Source organism: Numenius arquata, chromosome 5 (genome assembly GCF_964106895.1).
Source record: "Numenius arquata chromosome 5, bNumArq3.hap1.1, whole genome shotgun sequence".
NCBI lineage: Eukaryota > Metazoa > Chordata > Aves > Charadriiformes > Scolopacidae > Numenius > Numenius arquata.
Window position 1 is genome coordinate 3,050,444 of NC_133580.1, and position 10,695 is coordinate 3,061,138.

General features: G+C 40.9%; 1 protein-coding gene across 1 annotated transcript; it reads right to left on the minus strand.

Moving 5' to 3' along the window:
- Window positions 1-3,149: 3,149 nt before the first annotated feature.
- LPAR4 (lysophosphatidic acid receptor 4) lies at window positions 3,150-4,675 on the minus strand. Its single transcript, XM_074147655.1, has one exon. The coding sequence runs from the start codon at window positions 4,673-4,675 to the stop codon at window positions 3,629-3,631; it is 1,047 nt and encodes a 348-aa protein (XP_074003756.1). The 3' UTR covers window positions 3,150-3,628.
- Between the last annotated feature and the right edge of the window lie 6,020 nt (window positions 4,676-10,695).

Genomic DNA, 10,695 nt, shown 5'->3' on the forward strand with positions numbered 1-10,695 from the left:
GAGAGGACTGCTGGGCCCTGTCTCTCAGCTTCAGCTAGCTAAAGGCATCGACTTATAATTAATTTGATTTTTGTTTTTAAACTCCTAATTCTGGTGTGTGCTGTTTGCTGACAATAGCCCTTTGTCAAGGGGGGAAAAGAAACACTCAGCTGCATCTCAGCCAGAGAAACTGTGAATCTACTTTTCTCTTACCAATGTCGTTCCTTCCAGCTTGGCTTTACCAACATCTGAAAAATTACTTTTCCTCTCTCTGAATGCATAATTGGTTATTTATACACAAACCGTAGAGCATTTACTTGGTATACCTGACCTAGAAAAAAAAAGATTAGTCAAGAACTATCCTACCAGATGTGAGTGTCAGTCAACATACGATCTCCATGTAATTTATAAGGTATTAAATTACAAAATAATGAATCTTTTCAGTTAGCGTTTTGGCACATGATGATAGTATTACATTTTATGTGAGAATATCGACCACAGCTCTTGCCCTATAAAACTGCAAACAGAAATTTGTAAGCATTGGCACTAGTTTCGCTTAGAAAAAGACACCCATTATGCTCAGATTACAGTTAAGCTATGTATGTACAGCCTGGAGGTTGTCCAGTCACACGCAGTTCTTTCCCTTCTCTCTTTTAACATTTCCTTAAGAAGGCTAGACAGTGGTTTCTAGGGTAGATTTATATTATTTTTTTTTTCTTCCCTTTGATTTAACTAGAGGAAGGTCTGTGGAGCAGAGAGCAGAAGGTCTTCCAGGATTCTTACAAACGAGATATTCCTCTTCTGTCAGCTCTGAGGTGCTGGGCCAAATTCTGTTCTTGCTCACCCCGGGGTGACTGAGCAGCCACCATGTGTGAGAACAGCCCTGTCCCATGAAGCTCCCAAACCCCATGTAACTCGGCATTCTCATCCTTCTGCTTCTTCCTGGCAAGTGGAAAGAAGCAGCTTTAAAGTAAGATTTACAAGCCGACAGTTAAAAGGTTGCCCATTGAGAGCAAGCTGGCATAGAAATAAGTTTCTCGTCTCTCTCTGTAAAACTGAAATAATAAGGGGTTTTGCCTTGGAGAAGAGCACTTACTCATTTACCATATATTTTTCTTGTAAAGAGGAAGAGGGTTTGAAATGCACCCTCAGCTTTTTAGTGGATCCTTCCCACTCTCATTCCTCCTCTCTCCCATCCCCGAAAACGGAGCTCTCGTCTCATTAGGTACAATTTTTAACAACCAGTTAATGGTGGGGCAGCGGAACTGGGGTGTCTCACCTCTCTAACATGTCCTAAGCTGTGTGAGTTGTTGATGGTTTCACAACCCCCTCTTCTTCCACTGACAGCGCTGTGGTGTGAAGGATGGTTTGCTGCATGCGGAAAACCCTGCCTGTATCGAAGCCTGTAAAATCCCTTTTGGCTCCCTTTTGCGTTTTGATCTGAAGTTATGGAAACAACTTCTCTGAAATATATACATTTTATAGCAAGTGTTGAAACAGGCTCATCAGCCAAAGGAAATACAAATTTTAAAAAGCCCTCTGAACAGTTTGGTTCAGGCCTGCACGGGAAGGAAAGGGGCATGGCACTGGCTCCCACTTTGCCTATGGTTAACTGGCAAATACTGATGCTTCTTAAAACACAGCTCCTTGCTTCCGTTTAAGGTAAACTTTTCCCAGCTGCTGACAAATTCACTGTAATTGACTGTGCCCTTGTCTTGCCATGTGTGTCTCATTCCACCAACTAGTTTGAGTGATCTGTCCTTGTTTTCATGTTTTGTTTCTGCTCTAAAGTGCTGTTGTCTGAGGGTTTAACAGACAGCAAAAACCTCCCAAGCCAGTCTTGTGTGCAAGTTTCTAGTAAATGTATCTGTAACTGAAAGCTGAGGTATAATAGTTTGGCTGCTCTCATACTCCCTGTGTGTAGTGAGTTGATCACATACTTTTCTGCAGTAAAAGCCAAAACCAGGGGCACTAGACAAGCAACAGTCATTTTAGGGCTAAAACAGAATGATCTATGGGGTCTGTCTTAGCCTTGGTAAGCAACTGACTTTTTTATTCAAAGTGAATGTAGTGCTAAATAAATATTCCCTTCAAAGCATAACATTTTTTTTCAGCTGACTTATTTTCAAAGGTTAAAAACCTCTGATTGCTTTACGTAGTAATCACATTTGATGTGTAGCTCTCAGTATCTCATGAGGCTCAATCTGAGAGACTTAAATAGTTGAGAGGAAAACATCTGTTCAATTAATATTTTGTCTGTCTCCTTTTTGGCAACATGGTCCTAGAAATAGCTTTATACTGTACTGTGGAAAATGTAGATTACTTATCTAACAACTTGTAACTTCATTCTTTTTCAAATTAAATTGTTTTTCTCATTTATGTGTCTAACACTTAAGAATGAATCAGCCTGTTAAGGTCAGTATAGCTTCAAATATGAAGTGATGGCTGGAGTAAAATGCAATGACATACAGATAGTTAACTTTCCATATATTTATATAATCCGTATCTATAAAAGGGAATGCAGCATATGTAATAAATTAAGTGAAAAACAGGAAAACACTGCCATAACTAAGAAAAAAGCGTAGCTAACTGGTTTTGCTTACTATGCTTTTGGAGCTCCTTTAAGACCCTCTAGTCTAATTAGTTGACTGTGTAGCAAAAACCATCAAGCAATCATTTAGAAGATCTTCTGTTAATGCTCTGACGCCAGCTGTCTGTATCTGAACAAGCTCTTTAGAAAGGTCAGCACTCTGTGGTTCTTCAGCCCTTCAGCTCCACACAGTTTTCATATAAGAGATTTGGCCTTGCAAGAACTCTGGGGTTTCAGGCACTTTCTTTCAGTGAACTTTATAATCTAGCCCTTACCAGAAATAATCACGTATAAATAATCTCTGGGGCATAAAAGCTCAGGTGCAACAGAGCAGTAATGTGCTCTTTACTTCTCCCTAGAGGTGGCATTTAAAATAAATTAAAAGAAGCTTAATCTGACAAAAATGAAGCTTCTTATTTCAAAACTGCATTATTAATTATTCTTGTCTCATATTTTCTCTTCTATCACCAAGCAACTCTTTTGCCTTCTTTCAAAACAATTATTTACACTTCCAACCTCTTCATACAATAAATTTAACATGCCTGTATCTAGTAAAACCAGGATGTATGCTCTTGCAGTGAAATAAGGAAAAGCCAAAAGCTTTTATTATGCCTTTTTAAGCAAACATACATATTGTGTGAAGTTATTGAATTAACATATGATGATGCATCTCCAGAAGGCATGAAATATTGGCAGGTATCTCTAAGAAAATTAAATTTTCTATTTCCCAACTGGTCCCATGTCAGCTGCTGGGGAGAAAAAATGCCAAATGTTGGCATCTTCTGATTAAGGAAGCCATCCTTTTCCCTCCTTAGCGCATATGTTGTCACCCATCCATAATCTCCAAAGGGAGATCCATCTGGATTTTTGTATTTCATGTTCGCCTGTTGCATCTGATGGGACCATCCTAATATCCAGATTTTGTTTACCTGTGTAGTTATCCTCCAGCAAGTTTCCTTCATTAACACCATGTGTCAACCCACATATTCTGAAACAACTATTTCACACATGGTGTTAATCAAAAGTTAATGGGGGATAACTCCATGTGTAAACATCTTGCTAGAAATGTGATTCAGATGTTGGGTCTCCTCCATTCGTAATAGCCTGGTCACTTATTTCATCCTGTGGTGCTGGTAGTGCAGTCTTTGTTAGAGGTGTCTCAGTCTTGAAAAGAGAATCCATTTTTATCTGGGTTTTTATGTTGAAAGACTTCTGGAAGGATTCTGATGTAAAATAATAGATGAACGGGTCAAAGCAGCAGTTCATTGTTGCAATGCACAATGTGATTGGGTACATTGTCCTCGCAAACCTCTCCAAGGAGCAATTTGCTATCGCTTGGGACCGCACCAGGGCATACAAGAAGAGTATGGAATTGTAAGGCACAAAGCACACGACAAAAATGGCCACGTGCACAATGATCATTTTCAATACTTTCTCTTTGTTTGTCCCGATCTGAGACAAGGTGGCAGGTTTCCGGAGAGTCCTGAGAACTAGAGAAGAGCATGTAAGGTTGAGTAGCAAAGGAATTATGAATCCTACCACTTCAATAAATATAGTGATCTTAGACAGATAGGTTTTCCAGATACGTTTGGAAAAACCTTCAAAACAGGTTGTGCTGGTGTTGGAAATGTTGGTTGTGGAGAACAATGAAGCTGAAATTCCACCGCTGAGGACCAGTGTCCAAACACCAGCACAGACTATGGCAGAATTTCTCCTGGTCCTAATGGTGCGAGATCGGAATGGATAGACGATAGCAAGGAAACGGTCAACGCTAATGCAGGTGAGGAACAGCATGCTCCCGTAGATGTTAGTGAGAAATGCTGTACCAGAAATCTTGCACAGGCTATCTCCAAAAGGCCAATGCCTGTTGAAATTATAAAAAATTTTAAAAGGCAAAGTGAACACAAACAGTAAATCTGAAACAGCCAGGTTTGTCATGAAAATGGCTGTTTCACTTCGCATTTTCATCCGAAAGCAGAAAACAAAGAGGGAGGCACAGTTAGTAATCAAACCAAGGATGAAGACCACGCTGTAGACTGCTCCATACAAGTTGTACTTAAAGGAATCATCTGTCAAACAGGTATGATTGTTGCTGTGGTTTCCCATGCCAAGTTTGGGATGTGCTTCCAAAGAACTTCAAAGTCTACTTCAGCGACATCCATAAAATAAGGCAGTGCTCTCTTTTCTTCCTGAAGAAACACATTCCAGGAAGGTTGCTTGACACCTTGCTACCACATCTCCATCATGAATCCTTTCATCCTAAGGGAGAGAGAAACAGACACCATCAGTCTTGGCACCTCCTATCACCTAAAGTGGTTGTGCAAGAGAACACATACTCTTTCCTTCCCAAATGAATGGATGTGCAAACAAGACCAGTAATTAGTTTTCAAGGTAGTCCTTATAAATTCCACTATTATTGGGCTTTTTCAAAGTTGAACGGAGCAGTTACTATGAGCTCCATTGCTCCCCAGTCCTCTTATTGGAAGGCGAGTGATTGCTAATTCCAACTTTCTGCTTAGAAAAGTTTTTCTTTAAAATTTGAGATGGAATTGGCCCAGTTCGTTTGGAAAGAAATTAAATCACGAACCCATGATATTGCCCAGGTATAGAATCAAACAGTCTGAAATGTTCACCTGAACTGGTGACAGGAGGAGAGAGAAGTTGAAAGATTTAGTGTTTGCTTTTAACTGTGCAGAAATGAAAGTTCTATGGGTTTTCAACCTTTTTTTTGATGCAAAAGTATTTAAAAAAAACCCCAAACCTTATATTAATAAAAGTACTACTTTGCTTTTTTTCTACTTGAAAATAGGAGCATCCTCACACATTTTCCAAAGTGAAAAACTGAAATGTTGTATTTCAGAAATGGTTTTCCAAAACACTTTCCAAAGTTGTCTGCCACTTTTAGAAAATGTTGCGCTTTTCCTTCCTTAAAAATTTCTGCAAAAATGGTATTATTTTCAAAAGGACTTTTCTTACAAATGCAAAATGCTTTGCAAATAGGACTCCTCTAAGTTGTACTGAGAGTTTCACTTCATGTCTATCTACTCTTTGTCAAGGTTCGGAACCTGAAATTTGGGATATCTCATAAACTACACTCTCATAGATTTTGGCCCAATTCAGCAAGCCTTAGAGAAGCGCAGAGCTGCAGTAATCACGCTGTTTGTTGGAAATCGGTGCTTGGGTGAACTGTCTTGATGTTCTCTTATTGCTAATCTAAGCATGTTTTTAAGGCCTGTGAGAATAAGCCGTTGGAAAGTCTCCCTCGCTGGAGTGAGAAGGGTTTGTGAGTGGGAATGTGGGCACGGCAGTCGGTACATCTTGGAAATGTGGAGCAAAGATGGATAATTAAGAGAAAGACCTTTGACTTGTAAAATACAGCAAACCAAATAAGAAACATAGCTCGTAATCCTCTTGTAATCGAAGAATCATCTTAGTAGCCACAACTGTGGAGTAATTTAGAGAGGTTAAACCCTTGTGAAGAGTAGGATCCTTTCCAGAAAGTGATCCTCTGACAGCATGGTTTCAACAGCAAACATGTAACTGAACAAGCTTGTGTTAAAGGTTGAAATGGCAACGTATAAACAAATAAACTGGGGAAGAAAGCATGGAATCAAGACAATTTGGGATGCAAACCGATCTGATTTTTGAAAATCAAATGTTTTCCATATGTTTTCCTGCTGGAAAAGCTCGTGCTGATAATTGTTTTTGCACGCAGGCTGTCAGGGAGTCTGCTGGTGAAGTGTCAAGTGCTGACCAAGGTAATAGCCACGGCTTTGCCAGATGGAAGGTGCAAGTTCTGCCCTCACCTGGGAGAGCCTGGAGAGCTGCTGGTTTAAAAAAAAACCAATGCTGTGACCCAGAGAGCAGGCAGCACATCCCCTTTGCTCATTACAGAGTAGTTGGATGTAAAACAAAACAGCGGGAAGGGAGGATCCCTAGATCCCACTTCTCAGAAAGATGACTTTCAAATGACTCGACTCTTTTGACATCCAAAAAGATGACTTGGAGCTATGAGGTCTCTCCTGTCGGGGAGGGGTCATGCTCTCTGCAGGCTGGGGCAGTGCAGGGGTGCTTTGTGCGGGGTTTGCTGTGCATGCCTTCACCTACCAGAATTCCCTGTGATTTTCACATGCAGCTTCACCCAATTTAGTACATTCTTCCTTCATTTTAGTTGCATTTTGAGTTACGCATTTGTGATGATGTCCTGCGTTAGCAAATGTTCAAACCAGAAGCGCATACACCCTTATCTGATCGCTGTTGATTGTGTGGCAATGACAAAGGAGACCCAGCCCACACTGGGGGCTTTCTCTGGGGCACATGTAAGCAGACACTTCATTATGCCAGCTGTACAGGGCTTTGGGGACAGACGGACAGAGGAGGGAATGGGCTGTGCAGGAGAGCAAAATGTTCCTTGCACCCCTTTGTGCTCTTGCACTCATCTCTGTTTCACCTACTAAATTCATGGCGAAATGAACTTTATTGTGAATCGCCCTAAAAAAAGATACCAAACATTAAAATTTATGAAAAGGGTAATAGTAAAATCTCAAAGGTGCACTTTCTTTGAATACATGGTAATCTAAATGAGCGAAGGTCTTACATACAAGTTGAAACACCCTTAAGCAAGAAAGTTGGATTCAAAAGCGCACATGAGCTCCAACAAGAATAGCTGTGTCTTTTAGCTTAACCCTCAACCTCATGCATTAAATTCTTGGCTTTTAACTGCCTTTCAGTAAAGAAAGAGACTGCATGTTATCTCCATCTGGACCAATTTTTGTTTATACTGAAATGTAACCTCCATAAGTAGTTCTTTTCTTCTGCACTGTGTAAAAACCAGGTGTGCCAGTTTCTCTGGGTCCAGGCTTCATGTCTGGGTCCTAACTGGGGATGTTTGGAAGGGATTGGGTGTCCTTTGAAACCTTACATAGCCATGTGTCTGGAAGGTCGATGGAAACCCCTCTTTTCAATCTGTACATGTAGTCCAGGATTTTGGCTGTTCCTCAAAACACAGCCTGACGCAGCAGGTTTGAAAGGCGGCTTTGAAACGCTTACCTTTAGTCCTGACATAAGTGGTGGTTGCCAGCAGCCTGACCCAGATCCTTGTTACACAGGAGAAAAGATGCTCAATCATTTGATTCTTTTTTCCCCCTGCTCTGCATTAGGCAGCCGTAAGGTCAAATACCAGTTTTTCTGGTGTATAAGTCTATGGGAATTGCCTGCCAGCAATTGTCTAGCTAATGAAGGGTCTTTAAAATATAGGCCTGTGTTGTTTACCTATCTAACACTGCGGTGTTTAAACAAGCTGACAAGTTGCTTTGAAACTCAGCCATGTGCTTTAAATTCTGCAGATTTAGTCTTCTGAATGTAAAACTCACTTTCCTTCCCTTTCACTAAGGATTAAAGCAGTAGGATGCTCTTCGTGTACACCACGTTCACCACTGTTATTGCCTTGGTAGGAAAAAAACCCCTAGCAATACATTTTAAAATGCTGAGTTAAGTAACTATAAAGAAAACCACTTTATGGTTCTGTTTTTCAGGCAAGCCAAAGCTTTACATCCTGTATTTGAAATGGGCAGCAGGAGACAAGGGGAGGAATGTATCTAGATGTTGTCAGAAATGGTACCTTAACAGAATATACAGTCTGTTTAATGTGGTAATATTGAGAATATTCTCTCGCGTAGCAGGGATGGTACAAGCAAACCTACTGTAGCTGTCACTTGTGTGACTGTTATTCTCAGAAGGATGAGGTGGGGTTCAGCAGAGCAGCTGACAGAGTTTGCTCCAATTTGCCTGTTATTGTAGAGATATCCCCTGTCCTATGTGTTCTGAAAATAAAGGAAAGCTTCTACGTATTACTTCCTATGGTGTACAAATATCCTGTTTACAATTATTTTATCTCCTCCTCCTGGCACCCCAAGAAATCTTCAAAACAGCCAGCTTGCAGCTTGATTCAGACCCACCATTTGTTAGTAGAGAAAATTACTGCAGGTAAAAAGCACACTTTAAAATTTAAAATAAAACAGATTCTGTAATTCCATTAAGCCCATTCTTTCTGCTTCATTCATGTCTCATTCTCCATGAGTCCATCAAACAGGTAAAAAAAAAAAAAAGTGAAGTTTGGGACTGATATTTTTGCATTTTCACCTTTGCTTTTTCTCATATGAGATGTAAGATACACTTTATCAGTCTGAGTATGTAGGACATCCTCTGTGTGTGTTCATTTAAACAACTAAACATTATAAAGCTATTTCTTGTGAGGTCTGATGCAGACCAAAGGTGAAAACCTTTCAAATCTGAAGGATCTCTTTTTATGTTACCACTATGTGTACTCGGGTTATCTCTACATCTTGAGACACAAAGGTTTTACGAGTACAGAAGCCAAAAACTGATGGATCCAAAAGTGGGAACACTGGGTTTGGGGGGGTTCTCTGTGGTTTGTCCAGAAATGTCTCTAGGTTATGACAGCACTTGTTGTGTTTTGATATGGTCTCAGACCCTGACCTTGGAAATAAATAAGTATTTTCCTTGGGCACAGCATGCGCTTTATGCCTTCTCTTGACAAGAACTACATTCATTAGAGAGTTTTCGCTTCCCTGTTACTCACCCAGTTGGTACAACGATCGTGTGATGTGTAACTCGCTCCCACCGCTGAGCCTAGGGTTACGGCTTTACAACCACAAACTATCATTTCTTCAATTTCTTGGGGTTTATTTCCCTCTTTCATTCCACTTTAATTATGCAGAAGGTTCAAAAAAGGTTTTGTTGGGGTGGAGGGGGAGTTGTTTGGTATTTTTGGAAGATCTTTGCGTGGATGATAATTCTGCATAAGGCTATAGGACTTGAGTTCTTCCAGACTGGTGTGAGTACTATAGGTAAGGTGAGATATACTGCAACTGTTTGAAAAACAAGAAGCTTTTTCTACCTGAAAAAAACACTTCTGACGATTCTATGGTAATGCTAATTAAGGAATCATAACACCATCAAACTCTCATTTCTAAAGGCTTACGAATGTTCACTTGAAAACCACAAAATGTGAATTCAAAGAAAGCAAAGCAGCAGTGGAAAAGGCAGCAAAACCGTCTCACCGCTGAGCTCCCCGCTGCTCTGCCACTCCTGCAATACCTCAGTGCCTGCAGCGGGACCTCCGCTTACTTTCTCTTTTCAGTAAATATTTCACTAGTTATTTTTGGTTGCAAAGAACTTTGAGGGCATTAACTGAAAGCAGTTGTAAGAACAAGTCTCCAGTTTGGAGGAATCTGGTTGCTGGCTTTTCCCTTTTTTGAGGCTGACAGGGCAGTAACTGTGTTGCACGGTGATGCTGGCTCCCGTTTTCCCAGTGCCAGGGGTGAGAGTTTATGGAAAGCCGTACCTGCGACAGCGGGAATTATTGGACCCGGCTGCTGCTGCTGGGAAACGGCTAGGGACAGGGAATGGCTTGAGGGGCACCAAGTTTGAGGTTGGCTTTCAAACCGACCAGCTCGACCGAGTTGCTGTGAGCTCTCCATCCTCCCCAAAGCTTCCTGTAATTTCACAGTAAGCTTCATCTATGTTTCTTCCCTGGTGTGGTAGGAGCAGGAGAAAGGGTAGGATTAGACAGTGGGAAACGAAGCAGCTGCCTGTAAACAAAGCACTATTGACTATATGAAGCGATGGAAAGTAGAAATGCTTTAATCTCTTTCATTTACTAATCCTAAGTGATGTATTTGAGAACAGGAGGAAAGAAGTAGACAGAAGTGTGACTTTGAAGTCCAGCAAAGTTTTCTGTAGCTTCAAAGAGCCATTCTTCCCTGCGTTTTATCAGAGTGAATGCCTAGCCGGTATGCTGGGCAAAACGGGGACATTTTCTGATGATTAGCATAAAAGACAAGGCAGGAAGGCGCTTATTCATGGCTTTGACACTTATTGTGGAAGGGTCTTCAATACCATCCCTACCTTCATTCCCCAGTATTTGCTGTGGGTGTAATAATGTCTTCTGCACCTGGTGAGAAGGTGAAATCCTGATTTACTTGTGATCGTTTCAGGTTTCACTGTCTGCTTCTCAAATCCACTTTGATAGAAGAATAACAAAACATGGGAGCTAGTGGGGCATTGCCCTTTGCTCAGCCACCAAGAGTGATCCTGGGGACCCA

Excerpts from the sequence above, each read along its gene's own strand:
- LPAR4 (XM_074147655.1), bottom strand. The coding sequence starts at position 4,675 with ATGGGAAACCACAGCAACAATCATACCTGTTTGACAGATGATTCCTTT.